Source organism: Entelurus aequoreus, linkage group LG02 (genome assembly GCF_033978785.1).
Source record: "Entelurus aequoreus isolate RoL-2023_Sb linkage group LG02, RoL_Eaeq_v1.1, whole genome shotgun sequence".
NCBI lineage: Eukaryota > Metazoa > Chordata > Actinopteri > Syngnathiformes > Syngnathidae > Entelurus > Entelurus aequoreus.
The window spans coordinates 29,373,661-29,391,629 of NC_084732.1; the positions used below are offsets into that span (position 1 = coordinate 29,373,661).

Below are 17,969 nucleotides of genomic sequence, written 5' to 3' on the forward strand. Positions count from 1 at the left end.
GCGGACGCTAGAAGGTGGGAAGAAAGGGACAAAGCATTGCAATTGGCTTTGTGTCTGGAGGGAGAGGCTCTTTTGTGCCTTCTGCTGCTGGACCCTGAACAGCAGCGGTGCTACGCAGCCCTGGTGGGGGCGCTCAAGAGGAGGTTTGGGAGATGGTCTCAGCCAGCGCTTTTAAAAACTGAACTGAGAGGGAGGTGCAGGAAGCCTGGCGAGCCACTCCGGGGGCTCGCTAATGACATTGAGGGCCAGGTGCGCCGTGCATATGGTCACCTGCCTGCTGATGCACGGAATGAGCTCGCAACTGACCTGTTTGTTGGAGCCATTACTCCTCCTGATCTGCGTGTGCAAGTGCAGCTTCAGCACCCGAGGTCCCTGCAGGAGGCACTGGAAGCTGCCGTGGAGAGGGAGATGCTGGGGAGTGCAGCTGCAGCCGGGGAACTGGAAAGTATACCCCATCCAGTGAGGGCGGCATCGTCACACCCGTCTAGCGACGGGGCTCCGGCTTGGGCGAAAGAAATTACCGAACTGCTGAGGTCGGTGACTCTGCAAAGTCAACGTGGCCCGCGCCCCATGCAGGTCTGCTGGGGATGTGGCCAACCTGGACACTTTCGCAGGGAGTGCCCTGCCACTCGTCGTGAGCCGGGAAACGGCGCCGGGCCCGCATAGTCAGGGGTATGCGGGCCCCTACGTCCACCGCGGACCCTGACTCGCCAGCCCAGGCTCGTCAAGCAGGGGAAGGAGCACATCAGCACAGCCAGGGGGGAGGGGCACCATCCCCCCAGAAGCAGACGGCGACTCGCCTTCTACTCCTTCTTCTCGCTTTCGGGCACCCGGAGGAGCCCAGCGGCACAGCCAGGGGGGAGGGACTCCATCCCCCCCAGAAGTAGATGACAGCAGTGTGCCACCTATGGCGGTGGGATGGACACGGGGGGGGGGACAAAAGTGGGGGCTCCTGCCATGTTGCTGTCTCTGTCCAGGGGGTGCCTACCGTGGGTCTGGTGGACACAGGGTCATCGGTAACGCTGGTAAGACCGGACGTTCTTCCCAGCAGTACACCACTTGAGCCCACAGCAGTACAGCTACGCACAGTCACGGGCCAGCTAGCTCCTATGGTGGGGAAGGGGTTCCTGTGGTTGTGCGTGGGGGGGAAGCGAGTTCGCCACCTAGTTTGGGTGGCAGACGTGCAAGACTGCTGCATCTTAAGGCTGGACTTCCTCCAAGTCACTGGGTGCCTGCTAGACATGGGGAGGGGTTCACTTAACTTCCCGGGGGGCCCTACAGTTGCCATGTGTACCCTAGTTCCCGGGCCCCTGCCCGTTTCACCGCATGCCTCTACATTCTTGTTGCCTCACACCTCACCTAGTTACTACCCCTGCCCTCGCCCTGTCTCCCTTCAGCCAATGAGGGGGGAGACAGAGCTGTGTATTACCCGGGGATACCAGCCCTGGGCATCCCTACACACGGGCCCCCACCCGCAGCCAGCACCCCCGGTCATAGGGGGAGGAGTGTGGAGAGAGGAGTACAGGGACTTGGAGAAACAGCAACAGGAGCAACAGGAGCAGCTGAAACAGCGCTAGTGGAATTCCAGGGCAGCTTTGCATTGAACGAGAGTGAAGTGGGAAGAACCCACTTGGCAGAGCATGTCATAGACACTGGCTTGGCGCGGCCCATCAAGTGCCACGCACGCCGCATCCCCCTCGCTCGACAGCAGGTATGCGACAAGGCCGTAGATGACCTGCTGCGGGCCGACTTTATTGAGCCGTCCGAGAGCCCCTGGGCGGCACCTGTGGTCATGGTCGCCAAGAAGAAGGCTGGAGATTGGCGATTCTGTGTGGATTACAGACGGCTGAATGAAGTGACCACAAAAGACTCTTACCCCCTCCCCCGTATTGATGAGTCCCTGGACCTAGTTTCCGGCTCCTCGTGGTTCACCACTCTGGACCTTAAAAGCGGGTATTATCAGGTACCCCTTTCTCCTGAATCTCGCCCTAAATACGCCTTCTGTACTGGCCGGGGCTTGTGGCAATTCAAAGTCCTCAGTTTTGGGCTCTGTAATTCCCCCGCCACTTTTGCCCGGCTTATGGACAAAGTGCTGGCTGGTATTTCCCGTCAAGAGTGCCTGGTGTACCTGGACGACATCTTGGTACATGGGCGTTCTTTCGAAGCAGCCCTGGGGTCCCTGAGGAGAGTCCTGGAGAGGATTCGAGCAGCGGGCCTTAAACTGCACCCCGAGAAATGCAGTTTCATGCGGCGGGAAGTAACTTTCTTGGGACATGAGCTGGGGGAAGATGGCATGGGCGCCATGGGAGAGAAGGTGCGGGCTGTGAGAGATTGGCCCGCCCCTCGGGACCAAGGACAGCTGAAGAGCTTCATTGGGCTTGCCTCGTACTATCGGAGGCACGTGCAGGGTTTTGCTACAATCGCCGCGCCCCTATATCGATTGCTGGAAAAAGGCAAAGACTTTGTGTGGTCCGAAGGGTGCCAGGAGGCATTCTGGGGGCTGAAACGGGCCTTGTGTGAGGCCCCGGTACTCGCCCCACCTGACCTCGCCCTGCCCTTCTTACTGGACACTGATGCCAGCGGAGTGGGGGTGGGGGGTGTACTTGCACAGCCGTGGCAGGAAGGGGAAAGGGTGGTGGCATACTTCAGCCAGAAACTCAACAAGTCTGAACGGAACTATTGTGTCACCCGCCGAGAACTCCTGGCAGTGGTGCTCTCTATCAGACACTTTAAATATTACTTGTGTGGCCTCCCCTTTGTGATCAGAACTGACCACTCTGCCCTCCAGTGGCTAATGACTTTCCGGGAGCCGGAGGGGCAGGTTGCCAGGTGGGTGGAAGAGCTGCAAGGATACAACTTTAAAATAGAACATCGGCCAGGTGCTCGCCACTCCAACGCGGACGCGCTCTCGCGCCGGCCGTGTGCAGCAGACGGATGTCGGTACTGCGAGCGCAGGGAAGCCCGGGAACAAGAGCGGCGGGCAGAGGGCGCTGAGTGTGCGGCCGTCAGTCAGGCTGATGACGTTGTCTGCGGAGAACTACAGACTGTGACGAATGCTGACTGGAGGCGCACGCAGGTGGAGGACACAGACCTTCATCCTGTTTTGCAGTGAGTAGAGGCTCGGCAGCGCCCGCCTTGGGAGACGGTGGCACCATTCTCTAAGGCTACTAAGGGCCTGTGGGCTATGTTTGACTCATTGCGGGTGTCCCAAGGCGTGTTGCAGCGGGCATTTAAGGCCGCGGCCACGGGGGGAGAACAGTGGCAGGTGGTGGTGCCAAAGGGACTGCAAGGGGAAGTGCTTAAGGCAGTGCATGGGGGAGGTGGGTCTGGACATTTCGGGGTTGCCAAAACACTCAAGCGGCTGCGACAGGGGTTCTATTGGGGTCGGCAGAAGAGAGATGTGGAGGACTTCTGCCGCCGCTGTGACCCTTGCGTTGCCCGCAAAGGCCCCACTGGGCGCTCACAGGCACCGCTCCAACAGTTCCCAGTGGGGTGCCCCATGGACAGGGTGGGGATTGACATTACAGGGCCGTACCCACTGTCTGACAAGGGGAACCGCTATGTCCTTTCCGCCATAGACTATTTCACCATGTGGCCAGAGGCATACGCCATTCCCAACCAGGAGGCAGAGACCATTGCTGATGCCCTGGTGGAGGGCATGATAGGTCGGTTTGGCGTCATGGCGTCTCTGCACAGTGACCGAGGCACAAACTTTGAGTCCCGGGTGTTCGCGGCCTTGTGCGAGCGCCTGGGCATTCACAAGACCCGCACTACCCCATTGCACCCTCAGAGTGATGGGTTAGTGGAGCGGTTCCATCGCAACCTGGGAGACCAGCTCGCCATTGTCACCTCCCGCCACCAGCGTGACTGGGACCAACACCTACCACTGGTGCTGATGGCGTGTCGCTCTGCTGTCCAAGAATCCACGGGGTGCACAACGGCGCTTCTCATGCTAGGGAGAGAGATGCGCACACCAGCAGAGCTGGCCTTTGGCCGCCCACCGGATGCCCCGGCCTTCGCTGCAGGGCCAGAGTACGCCAGGAAATTACAGGACCGGCTGGACTCAGCCCACAGTTTCGCTCGGGAGCAGCTGCAGGAAGCTGGCATCAAACAAAAGCGCTACTATGATGTGACGACCCGAGGAAGGGACTTCGCGCCAGGCGAGTTGGTCTGGGTCTACAACCCGATTCGGAAGAAGGGCCGCAGTCCCAAGCTGGACAGCAAATGGACAGGACCCTGTAAGATACTCCAGAAGCTGGGAGAGGTTGTGTATCGTGTCCAGCTTCCCCCCCCGGGGAAGGAAGGTGGCCCTCCACAGAGACAGACTCGCCCCCTACCGGGGGGTCCCCCTTCCCTTGCCTCGGATACACAGGTGACCTCTCCCTTGCCCGCCCAGCCCTTTACCAATACCCCGCTTACGCCCCAGGGGGAACCAATTTCCCCACTCCCCTCCTCCCCCGCCCCCTCCAGCTCCCTCCCGAGGACTGGCACACCCGACCCAGCTGTCCCACTGCTGGGAAATGGAAGAAAGCGGCCGAGGCGGATGAAGAGGCCTCCGGACCGCTTGCAAGACTTTGTGGTGTCCTTAGACTGAAGGGAAGGGGGGTGGGGGGGTTTGTGAACCCGCTTTTGTGTGATGTGTTGTTTACACTGTTTTGTTTGCACTAATTGTTTGCACTAATGGGTTGCTCTGTTTTACATGCTGCTATGGTGTTGCCAAATGTTGCCTTACGGGTCAGTCCTCGAGGGCGAGGACTTTTTGTAAGGGGGGGGTGATGTAGCGGCTGGCTACGGGGTGTTAGCCAATGGCTTTGGATGGGGGGCGGGACTTCTGGGGAAGTGAGGGAAGTGACGTTGTTGACAGGAAGTGTTGGTTCGAGTTTTGCCGGGAAAGGAGATAGACGCATGTTGGAGCTGTTGTGTGCCTTAAATGCATCTTGTACAATAAATGCAAGATAACTGAAGAAGTCTCTGAGCCTACATTCCTGAGATTATTACCGTATATACTCTGATGATTATCTTGTGTGATGACTGTATTATGATGTTAGTATATATTTGATAGTATATATCTGTATCATGAATCAATTTAAGTGGACCCCGACTTAAACAAGTTGAAAAACTTATTCGGGTGTTACCATTTAGTGGTCAATTGTACGGAATATGTACTTCACTGTGCAACCTACTAATACAAGTTTCAATCAATCAATCAATCAATCAACAATATGATTTGCCTGAGTGGCAAAACAAAACATATTGAAAAAATGGAAGCCAGCGTGTTCACATTAAACAAAAGTTATACACTGAGTTTCTTAATTTTTGCAAGTGACTCGTTGTAGAATATTCTGGTTTCTGTTGATGTATGTAAAAGGTAAAACCAAAGGCCACAAGAGCAAAATGGCGCCACCTATTAGAGCGAGAGACGTCCAAATGGTAAACATCACCAACAATTTAACGTTTATTAAACACTAAAAACGAAGCCAGAGTTAAACTGTGTAAAATCCCATTTTCATGGTAAATAGAGTATTATGTTGTAGTTATGATATAGTGACAGCGCGTTTGAAAAATGGCGGCTGGCATGTTTTGAGGAGGAGCTCGCTATTCATTCACGTCAGCGCCTCTCCCCCCTCCCTCCATCCTGCCGTCACACAACGGCTGCCGTCGTTTCCAACCGCTTCTCCATATTTCGTCTCGTCGCCACCATAAACCCGTTTTGGAACCAGGTGAGCCATGTTTACAATCTATCTGGCATTCGTGCTAATGTTATGCTAGGTTCCAAGAGTTCGCTCCATGCTTACATTCTAACCCCAGGGGTTAGCTGGCATCGTCTCCCACCGTTTATGTTCCATGGAGGTTTGCAACTATCGCGAAAATGTCGCCTGCTTTGTTTTGTTTGTTTATTTGACGTTCGGCCATACCATTGCTGATGGCGTCGGTAGAGGTGGGGACCGGGTGGACGACAAGCCAGCCGCAACCCGGTCGACCAGGCCACACTAGCCCGGCTCTGCCCATCCCTACACGGGGATGCCAGGCACAAAGGCCCGTCCTCTATTAAGTTCTTATTCATACATTCATTTTCTTAAATTAGTTGATTGTAACTGTACCGTTGTCATTGCAAACTATGACTTGTCACTGGCGCGGTAGAATACATTTTTTTGTGTACTTGACAATTGACTTTGACACCTCGGGGACATACTTCTTGGAAAACGGTATTCTAAGTAACACTAGAAACCAATATTTATGCACATTATTTCCAAATTGCACTACTGTGAAAACCATGCAACACTGAATGCATCAGTCAGACATGCTAACTCACAACAACAATGGAGCAGACTGAGGGCAAAGTAGCGACTGTGGAGTATAATAGTGCAGTGTCCAAAGCTATATCGCAAGCTAATGTTAGCATGTGTGTTTACTTTGGTCATTTCCAGCTGTGAATCAGTGTTACATTTGGCAGCAGTTTTTAATTTAGTCTTTTGATGACAATGTCTAATCTAAATTGATTTAGTTTTTCTAGTTTTAGACAATGGAATTACTAAACATTTTAATAATAATAATGGATTAGAATTATATAGCGCTTTTCTAGACACTCAAAGCGCTTCACAGAGAAGTGAGAACCCATCATTCATTCACACCGGGTGGTGGTAAGCTACATTTGTAGCCACAGCTGCCCTGGGGTAGACTGACGGAAGTTTCTGTCACGGCTGCTCTACCGACCACGCCATGCCGCCCCTGCTTTTAGCAGGTTTTAGTTAGCTAACATTACAGTAAATTTAGTTGACTAAAATATAAACTATAAAAGATAAAGCCTTTTCAAAGTTTATTTCAAAGCACCTTATTTGTATCTAATCAACCTGCCAAGCATTTGATTAACACAAAAGTAGCATTATCTCATGGTCAGGAATGATGTGTGATGAATACAATGGTCAATGCTTAAAAATATATTTTGGGAACTTTTTATATTTTTTCATGCTACGTCGTTGGCAAAACAGGTGTGTATGTGTGTTGTGAAACGGAGTTATGATGCATGCCTTCATCGTAATTTATGAACGCAGCAAATATACAAACCCCAAAACGAGTGAAGTTGGCACGTTGTGTAAATCGTAAATAAAAACAAAATACAATGATTTGCAAATCATTTTCAACCAATATTCAGTTGAATAGACTGCAAAGACAAGATACTTAATGTTAAAACTGGAAAACATTATTTTTTGGCAAATATTAGCTCATTTGGAATATGATGCCTGCAACATGTTTCAAAGAAGCTGGCACAAGTGGCAAAAAAGACTGAGAAAGTTGAGGAATGCTCATCAAACACTTATTTGGAACATCTTGCAGGTGAACAGGCTGATTGGGAACAGGTGGATGCCATGATTGGGTATAAAAGCAGCTTCCATGAAATGTTGAGTCATTCACAAACAAGGATGGGGCAAGGGTCACCACTTTGTGAACAAATGCGTGAGCAAACTGTGGAACAGTTTAAGAACAACATTTGTCAACGAGCTATTGCAAGGAATTTAGGGATTTCACCATCTACGGTCTGTAATATCATCAAAAGGTTCAGAGAATCTGGAGAAATCACTGCACGTAAGCAATGATATTACGGACCTTCGATCCCTCAGGCGGTACTGCATCAAAAAGCGACATCAGTGTGTAAAGGATATCACCACATGGGCTCAGGAACACTTCAGAAAACCACTGTCAGTAACTACAGTTCGCCGCTACATCAGTAAGTGCAAGTTAAAACTCTACTATGCAAAGCGAAAGCCATTTATCAACAACACCCAGAAACCCTGCCGGCTTTGCTGGGCCTGAGCTCATCTAAGATGGACTGATGCAAGGTGGAAAAGTGGTCTGACGAGTCCACGTTTCAAATTGTTTTCGGAAACTGTGGACGTCGTGTTCTCTGGACCAAAGAGGAAAAGAACCACCCGGATTGTTATAGGCACAAAGTTCAAAAGCCAGCATCTGTGGTGGTATGGGGGTGTATTAGTGCCCAAGGCATGGGTAACTTACACATCTGTGAAGGCACCATTAATGCTGAAAGGTACATACAGGTTTTGGAGCAACATATGTTGCCATCCAAGCAATGTTATCATGGACGCCCCTGTTTATTTCAGCAAGACAATGCCAAGCCACGTTTTACAACAGCGTGGCTTCATAGTAAAAGAGTGCCGGTACTAGACTGGACTGCCTTTAGTCCAGACCTGTCTACCATTGAAAATGTGTGGCGCATTATGAAGCGTAAAATACGACAAAGGATTGTTCAACAACTTAAGCTGTACATCAAGCAAGAATGGGAAATTATTCCATTTGAAAAGCTTCAAAAATTGGTCTCCTCAGTTCCCAAACGTTTACTGAGTGTTGTTAAAAGGAAAGGCCATGTAACACAGTGGTAAAAATGCCACTGTGCCAACTTGTTTGCAATGTGTTGCTGCCATTAAATTCTAAGTTAATGATTATTTGCAAAAAAAAATGTTGTTTCTCAGTTCGAACATTAAATATTTTGTCTTTGCAGTGTATTCAATTGAATATAAGTTGAAAAGGATTTACAAATCATTGTATTCTGTTTTTAATTACGAATTACACAACGTTCCAACTTCACTGGTTTTGGGTTTTGTACATAGCTGTGTAGCTGTCACAACATCTTGACTGCGAATGGCATCATATAGCACCAAATATAAAATGTGTCCTCTTCACTTTCTCCCAGGTGTACACATATTACGATGTGGAACATGTTAAATCCATACATTATTGTTTTCACGATGTAAAATAAACACTGCTGTGGATGCTCAAAGCACACTACACACACTTGGACCTCCTGCCACATATAGCTGTGTTACATAGGTACTGTTCAATGGAACTGTGCGTGTACTTTTTCATTGTTCAATCAACATTTAATGTACCTTGTATAGCTATTTAATAGCGACTTGATGCTAGTAATACAGGTCCAAATTGACATCGAAAGCAAAGATATGCAAATGAACAAACATGAAAAAGAGTGGAGGAAAATGACATGTTTATGTATATTTATAATCAGCATGTGTGAATGTAGTAGCCATGCTTAGAGGTTTAGAATTGCTAATGATAGCGTAAGCACATTGCAGTGCTCTGCTGCAGGCAGGGTTTAAAAAAAAAAGGAATAAAAGAGGCTGGTGATTCTGGAAGCAGAAAGAGTGATGGGTCGGGCCTCTGGGTTCTAACCATGTTAACACTTTCTACTTTTTAATGTGCTGTGAAACTGGTGTAAATGCCATAAAGGTCGCTGCAGCATAAATACAAAATTGCCTGTCTTTTCAGCCTGGTAATTTAAACCATGTAGGCATGGTGGAGATATTTATAAAACAATCTTGACTTCCTCCATATTTCCTCCAAACAAGCTGTTTGGAATTAGCCAATTTGCGTGTGACGTTTTCCAACATGTGACGTCAACATATAGCTCCATATATACTAGAGCAGGGGTGCTCATTACGTCGATCGCGAACTACCGGTCGATCGCGGTGGGTGTGTCAGTCGTTCGCCAGCCAGGCATTAAAAAAATAGTCCTAAAAATGAGCGATCATAAATCTTTACCATGACGTCACTTTCGTCACTTGATTGACATTCACGGCACCCGAGGGTCTTGTGAGATGACGCTGGCTGCTGCCAGCTCATTATTAAGAAAAAATTACAGACAGGAAGGCGAGAAACACTTTTTATTTCAACAGACTCTGGCGCCGTACCTGTCGTCAAAACTCCAAAGACCGGCTGCACAGTTCCTGCCTTCACAATAAAAGCTCTGCTTCATCCTGCCTGTGCTAAGAGTCTCAGAAAGCTGGCGTGCACAAGCTAGCAAGCTACGGAGTTTGCCGCCAATGTATTTCTTGTAAAGTGTATACAAAGGAGTATGGAAGCTGGACAAATAAGATGCCAAAAACCAACCACTTTCATGTGGTATAGGACAGAAAGGAGGACTTTTTTTCTCCTCCATTTGAAAATGCGGACGTTATCAGCACCACTGTCTGATTCCAATCAATGCAAGTTAAACTGAGATAATAGTCAGATAACAGATTAAGAAACTACAAACTAATCAACCATTTTACAAGCTCTCAACCACCAGTCTGCAAGTCTAAACAACAGTTAGCTAACAGGCTAAGGATCAACCTTATAATAACTTGCTAACAGCTTCCTGGTTAACCAACAGCAGGATAACTGGTCAACTACCAGTGTTGTTGGAATCATCAGTTGACAAGCCAAGGAGCAAACGGCCAACAAGTTTAACAACCAGTTAACAACTTAACCGAAGGTGGGAATCTTTAGGCACCTCACGATTAGATTACAATTCAGGAGCTACGATTCGATTAAAAATCGATTATTGATGCATCTTCAATTTATGTATATTGATGCAGGTTTACATTTATTTTTGTTTCACTAAAAAAGTGTTTCTTACTTGCAACTTTTAAAAACAGTGCATTTGTAATAACAAATTCCCATAACATTTATTAAATTAATGAAAATGTGTGCAAAACTGGAAAATAAGTGCCCTGTAATAAAGTAGCTGATCGAATCTCTTGGTGAGGTGGCTTGCTGCAGTCAGCCACATTTTAGAACTGTCTGCATTACTTTATTTACAATAAATACATCGATTATCGATTATTGACATTTACTAATCGATTTTTATAATCGTCCATGTCCGAATTACGATGCATCTAAAAATCGATGTCCCCCACTTCCAGTTAACACGCTTAACAGCTAGCTAACCATCAGCAAAGTAACAGGCTAAACAGTGTCGCTGGCTATACAAAAGCAGCTAATAGGCTGAACCAAACAAGTATTGACAAGTTATCAATAAATCATTTTACCTGTCAGTTCTCTGAAGCCAAAATATTAGCGGTGTTAAACATGCTACAAATGCTATTGTGTTCTGTCGATGCATTAGTCCTGGTTAGACAGGATCAGTAACAAACACGATTCAGCGTTCTCTAGCCTCTGCTCACTTAACCCAATTTGTTCTCTCTTCAATGTAATTTTAGCTTGTGTGTGTGTGTTGACACATTTGTCACCACCACCAACCCATCATCTCTCACACTGTGTTTCTATCACCAGAGGAAACATTTGCTGGGGCTGTACACATTTTGCTTTGTTGTCTTGATTGGCACGTGTTAAAATAATATACTCCCATTTGGTTGAAACATGGCAAAGCGTCATAATTATTTTTGGTTTATGTGTTTGTGTTAGCAGGATAAGGCAAAAAATAGTGTTTACTGATTTGTCTCTTGAACAAGCCGTCAACTTCTGGATCCATTTAAAGGCCTACTGAAATGAATTTTTTTTATTTAAACGGGGATAGCAGATCTATTCTATGTGTCATACTTGATCATTTCGCGATATTGCCATATTTTTGCTGAAAGGATTTAGTATAGAACAACGACGATAAAGATTGCAACTTTTGGTATCTGATAAAAAAAAAGGCTTGCACCTACCGGAAGTAGCGTGACGTAGTCAGTTGAACATATACGCAAAGTTCCCTATTGTTTACAATGATGGCCGCATGAAGTGAGAGAGATTCGGACAGAGAAAGCGACAATTTCCCCATTAATTTGAGCGAGGATGAAAGATTTGTGGATGAGTAAAGTGCAAGTGAAGGACTAGTGGGGAGTTGAAGCTATTCAGATAGGGAAGATGCTGTGAGAGCCGGGGGTGACCTGATATTCAGCTGGGAATGACTACAACAGTAAATAAACACAAGACATATATATACTCTATTAGCCACAACACAACCAGGCTTATATTTAATATGCCACAAATTAATCCTGCATAAAAACACCTGCGTGTTTGTTATGCTAGCTCCTAGCTCCTCTGCTAGCTCCTAGCTCCATAGAACATGCCAATACAATTCAAACACCTGATCAACACACACAATCACTCAGCCCAAAAGACCGTTTACCTAACCCAAGGTTCATAAAGCTTATATATTTTTAAAAAGTTACGTACGTGACGCGCACATACGGTCAAGTTATCGAATGTTTAGCAGCCAAGGCTGCATACTCACGGTACCTGATATTCAGCTGGGAATGACTACAACAGTAAATAAACACAAGACATATATATACTCTATTAGCCACAACACAACCAGGCTTATATTTAATATGCCACAAATTAATCCTGCATAATAACACCTGCGTGTTTGTTATGCTAGCTCCTAGCTCCTCTGCTAGCTCCTAGCTCCATAGAACACGCCAATACAATTCAAACACCTGATCAACACACACAATCACTCAGCCCAAAAGACCGTTCACCTAACCCAAGGTTCATAAAGCTTATATATTTTTAAAAAGTTACGTACGTGACGCGCACGTACGGTACGGTACGTGTTATGCTAGCTCCTAGCTCCTCTGCTAGCTCCTAGCTCCATAGAACACGCCAATACAATTCAAACACCTGATCAACACACACAATCACTCAGCCCAAAAGACCGTTCACCTAACCCAAGGTTCATAAAGCTTATATATTTTTAAAAAGTTACGTACATACGCAAAAAAAAGCCAAAGCTGCATACTCACAGTAGCACGTCTGCGTCTTTGTCATCCAAATCAAAGTAATCCTGGTAAGAGTCTGTGTTGTCCCAGTTCTCTACAGGCGTCTGTGTATCCAAATCAAAAGTCCTCCTGGTTAGAGTCTCTGTTATCCGAGTTCTTCCATCTTGACTGCATCTTTCGGGAATGTAAACAAAGAAGCGCCGGCTGTGTACTGTTGTGGCTGACTACGTTCGAAAAATACGTCCATTTCGCACCGACAACTTTCTTCTTTGCTTGCTCGGCTTCCTTCTCCATAATGCAATGAACATGATTGAAACAGATTCACGAACACAGATGTCCAGAATACTGTGGAATTATGAAATGAAAACAGAGCTTTTCCGTATCGGCTTCAATGTGGAAGGCATACCCGTGTTCGCCGGGCTACGTCACGCGCATACGTCATCCTCAGAGGCGTTTCGAACCGGAAGTTTAGCGGCAAATTTAAAATGTCACTTTATAAGTTAACCCGGCCGTATTGGCATGTGTTATAATGTTAAGATTTCATCATTGATATATAAACTATCAGACTGCGTGGTCGGTAGTAGTGGGTTTCAGTAGGCCTTTAAATACTTCTATAAAACAAAAGGGGGTTTACTCTTCTATTACTTTGGTAATTACAAACTTGGTAACCATTTTGTATTCAGCATTATTGCCACTTGAAAGGACTTGTCAGTAAACAGAATGGTAATGTGTGTAGGGCTGCAACTAATGACTATTTTGATAGTCTACTAGTCATTGACTATCTTAACGATGAGTCAACGAATCAAATTATATATATATATATATATATATATATATATATATATATATATATATATATATATATATATATATATATATATATATATATATATATATATATATATATATATGTGTGTATATATATATATATATATATATATATATATATATATATATATATATGTGTATGTATATATATATATATATATATATGTATATATGTATGTATATATATATATGTATATATGTATATATATATATATATATATATATATATGTGTATATATATATATATATATATATGTATATATGTATATGTGTATGTATGTATATATATACACATACATACAGTCGTGGTCAAAACACTTGTGAAGGACATTATGTCATGGCTGTCTAGAGTTTCCAATAATTTCTACAACTCTTATTTTTTTGTGATAGTCATTGGATCACATACTGGTTTGTCACAAAAAACATTCATGAAGTTTGGTTCTTTTATGAATTTATTATGGGTCTACTGTAAAAGTATACTTACAGCAACATACATTATCAATTTTGGTGATGTAGAAAAGTTACAATCAAATCAAATTAGCTTCATGGCAAGGCCTCTTAACTTCATGTGAGTGATTATGATTGACTTTTTGATTGATTGATTGAAACTTTTATTAGTAGATTGCACAGTGCAGTACATATTCCGTACAATTGACCACTAAATGGTAACACCCGAATAAGTTTTTCAACTTGTTTAAGTCGGGGTCCACATTAATCAATTCATGGTACAAATATATACTATCAGCATAATACAGTCATCACACAAGTTAATCATCAGAGTATATACATTGAATTATTTACAATCTGGGGGGTAGGATGCGGAGGGGTCTGGGCGGGGGGATTAGGTTGGGTTGCTATCAGCATACTTCAGTCATCAACAATTATATCATCTGAGAAATGGACATTGTAACGGTGTAGGTCTCACTTCGTAGGATATGTACAGTGAACGGTGAACATAGTGAGCTCAGAAAGCATAAGAACAAGTATATACATTTGATTATTTACAATCCGGGGAGGTGGGATGTGGTGGGTCGAGGGGGTTAGTCTAGGGTTGTAGCTGCATGGAGGTGTTCTTTTAGTGTGGTTTTGAAGGAGGATAGAGATGCACTTTCTTTTACACCTGTTGGGAGTGCATTCCATATTGATGTGGCATAGAAGGAGAATGAGTTAAGACCTTTGTTAGATCGGAATCTGGGTTTAACGTGGTTTGTGGATCTCCCCCTGGTGTTGTGGTTATGGCGGTCATTTACGTTCTGGAAGTAGTTTGACATGTACTTCGGTATCAGAGAGGTGTAGAAAATTTTATAGACAAGGCTCAGTGCAAGTTGTTTTACTCTGTCCTCCACCCTGAGCCAGCCCACTTTGGAGAAGTGGGTAGGAGTGAGGTGTGACCTGGGGTGGAGGTCTAGAAGTAACCTGACTCGCTTGTTCTGGGATGTTTGGAGTCTTGATTTGAGGGTTTTGGAGATTCTGGGGTACCAGGAGGTGCATGCGTAGTCGCAAAAGGGTTGAATGAGAGTTCCCGCTACAATCGTTATGATGCTTTTGTTGATCAGAGAGGAGATTCTGTATAGAAATCTTGTTCGTTGGTTGACCTTTTTGATTACTTTGGTTGCCATTTTATCACAGGAAAGATTAGCCTCTAGAATGGAACCTAGGTAGGTGACCTCATCTTTCCTGGTGTTAACAATGTCACCCACTTTAATAGTGAAGTCACTGACTTTCTTAAGGTTGATTTGGGACCCAAATAGGATGGATTCCGTTTTACCTAAGTGTATGGATAGCTTATTGTCAGCGAGCCAGGTGCAAATTCTATAGAGTTCGGCACTGAGGATTTTTTCCACCTGTGATTTGTCCTTGCCGGATACCAGCAGGGCAGAGTCATCCGCAAACAGGAACAATTCATTGTCTACTGACACCTGTTGACTTCTCTGAGCCCATTTAAATAGGGCTCATGTGATGCAGTCATTAGACTCGGTTACAAACGCAACAATGGGAAAGTCAAAAAGACTCAGCACAGATCTAAAAAAAACGAATCATTGACTTGAACAAGTCAGGAAAGCCACATGGAGCCATTTCAAAGCAGCTTAAGGTCCTAAGAGCAACTGTGTTGGGTGTTGTGGCCAAACAGCTCAATTTTTGTTTCATCTGACCACAAAAGTTTCCTCCAGAAGGTTTTATCTTTGTCCATGTGATGTCAGATGAAACAAAAATTGAGCTGTTTAGCCACAATACCCAGCAATATGTTTGGAGGAGAAAAGGTGAGGCCTTTAATCCCAGGAACACCAAACCTACCGTCAAGCATGGTGGTGGTGGTAGTATTATGCTCTGGGCCTGTTTTGCTGCCAATGGAACTGGTGCTTTACAGAGAGTAAATGGGACAAAGAAAAGGGAGGATTACCTTCAATTTCTTCAGGACAACCTAAAATCATCAGCCCGGCGGTTGGGTCTTGGGCGTAGTTGGGTGTTCCAACAGGACAATGACCCCAAACACACGTCAAAAGTGGTAAAGGAATGGCTAAATCAGGCTAGAATTAAGGTTTTAGATTGGCTTAAACGTGCGGACAATGATGAAGAAACAGGTCCATGTCAGAAAACCAACACATTTAGCTGAACTGCACCAATTTTGTCAAGAAGAGTGGTCAAAAATTCAACCAAAAGCTTGCCAGAAGCTTGTGGGTGGCTACCAAAAGCGCCTTATTGCAGTGAAACTTGCCAAGGGACATGTAACCAAATATTAACATTGCTGTATGTATACTTTTGACCCAGCAGATAAGTAGCATCTTATAGTCCCAAAAAATATGGTAATTTATTAGCACATTTAACCATACCAGTGCATCCCAAATATTTTCTGTTACGCCGCCCCCAGGGAGAAGAATATATTTTTGAAGTGCGTCGATCGTAGGGGAAAAAACCCCAGAGATTTATTTAAGAAGGTAGCTAAGGCAATGTAAAATGCCAGCATAATTCGGACTCCCAAACAAAATACGAACGAGATGAAAGATAATCAAGCAGGTATAGGAAAGGCGAATAATAAAGCGTACACAAACCTCTTCACGCTGCATATGTGCACTCCAAACTGATTAACTTTCCGCACAACTGGCAAGATCAATCAATCAAAGTTTATTTATATAGCCCTTAATCACAAGTGTCTCAAAGGGCTGCACAAGCCACAACCTCATCCTCGGCTCAGATCCCACATCAGAGTGAGAAAAAACTCAACCCAATGAGAAAAGGGGACCGCAGATGTGGGGACCCCCCCTGGATGACCGGTGCGATGGGTGTCGAGTGGATCTAGTTAATAATGTGAGAGTCCAGTCTATAGCGGGGCCAACAGGGGATCATCTTGAATGGAGACAAGTCAGCAGCGCAGAGACGTCCCCAACTGATGCACAGAGGTGTGGTCCACCCCGGGTCCCGACTTTGAACAGCTAGCGAATCATCTGTGGTTACCTTAAAACATCTCCACGCAGGAGAGGGGAGCAGAGCAGAAAAGAAGAGAGATGGTAGATCAACTGATCTAAAAGGGAGGTCTATTTAAAGGCTAGAGTATACAAATGAGTTTTAAGATGGGACTTAAATGCTTCTACTGAGGTAGCATCTTTAACTGTTACCGGGAGGGCATTCCAGAGTACTGAAGCCTGAATAGAAAATGCTCTAAAGCCTGCAGACTTTTTTGGGGCTCTGGAAATCACTAATAAGCCGGAGTTCCTAGAACGCAGATTTCTGGCCGAGACATATGGTACAATACAATCAGCAAGAAAAGATGGAGCTAGACCGTTTAGTATTTTATATGTAAGTAGTAAAACCTTTAAGTCGTATCTTAAGTGCACAGGAAGCCAGTGCAGGTGAGCCAGTATAGGCGTAATATGATCAAACTTTCTAGCAGCAACATGGATGACTCATCAGCATCCATAGTTAGCAATAAATCATTAGTAATTTTTGCGAGGGCTGTCTCCGTAGAGTGATTTGCCCTGAAACCGTACTGAAAGAGTTCACAGGGATTGTTAGACACTAAGTGTTCATTTAGCTGCTGTGCAACAATTGTTTCGAGTATTTTCCAGATAAAGGGAAGGTGGGACACCGGCCAAGTAGTTTACCATGAGGTCCGGATCGAGGTTAGGTCTTTTGAGCAGAGATTGAATAACCGTTTTTTTTAATGCTAGGGTAACAGTGCCAGAGGAAAGTGATAAGTTTATAATATTTAGCACTGATGGTCCTAATATTACAAACCGCTCCTTGATAAGTTTCCCAGGAAGTGGGTCAAGTAAACACGTTGTTTGTTTTGTTACATTTACACGTTTGATTGATTGATTGATTGATTGAGACTTTTATTAGTAGGTTGCACAGTGAAGTACATATTCCATACAATTGACCACTAAATGGTAACACCCGAATAAGTTTTTCAACTTGTTTAAGTCGGGGTCCGTAGCAGGAGTTACTCAAGTGTTATTTCATCAAAAAGAGAGAGACTATTTTGGAGGGCAATATCTGTTGTATATACATTCGTATCTGTGTTAATAGAACCTAGTTGTAACTGGGACGCGTTGTCTTTAATCTCCTTTCTAATGAGTTCAATTTTCTTATTAAAGCAATTCATAAAGTCATCTGCCGAATGGGTGGAGC

General features: G+C 45.1%; 1 protein-coding gene across 2 annotated transcripts in view; it reads left to right on the plus strand.

Moving 5' to 3' along the window:
- Positions 1–5,357: 5,357 nt before the first annotated feature.
- Positions 5,358–17,969, plus strand: part of LOC133662896 (zinc finger protein 710-like) — a 35,587-nt gene continuing 22,975 nt past the window's right edge. The window contains exon 1 of one of the 2 annotated variants that reach the window (XM_062067082.1): positions 5,358–5,430. In XM_062067082.1, coding sequence (XP_061923066.1) covers positions 5,395–5,430 — 36 coding nt within the window. In that variant the 5' untranslated portion in view covers positions 5,358–5,394. Of the gene's footprint in view, positions 5,431–5,524; positions 5,721–17,969 lie in introns of those variants that run through there. The other variant, XM_062067091.1, reaches the window with a different exon arrangement.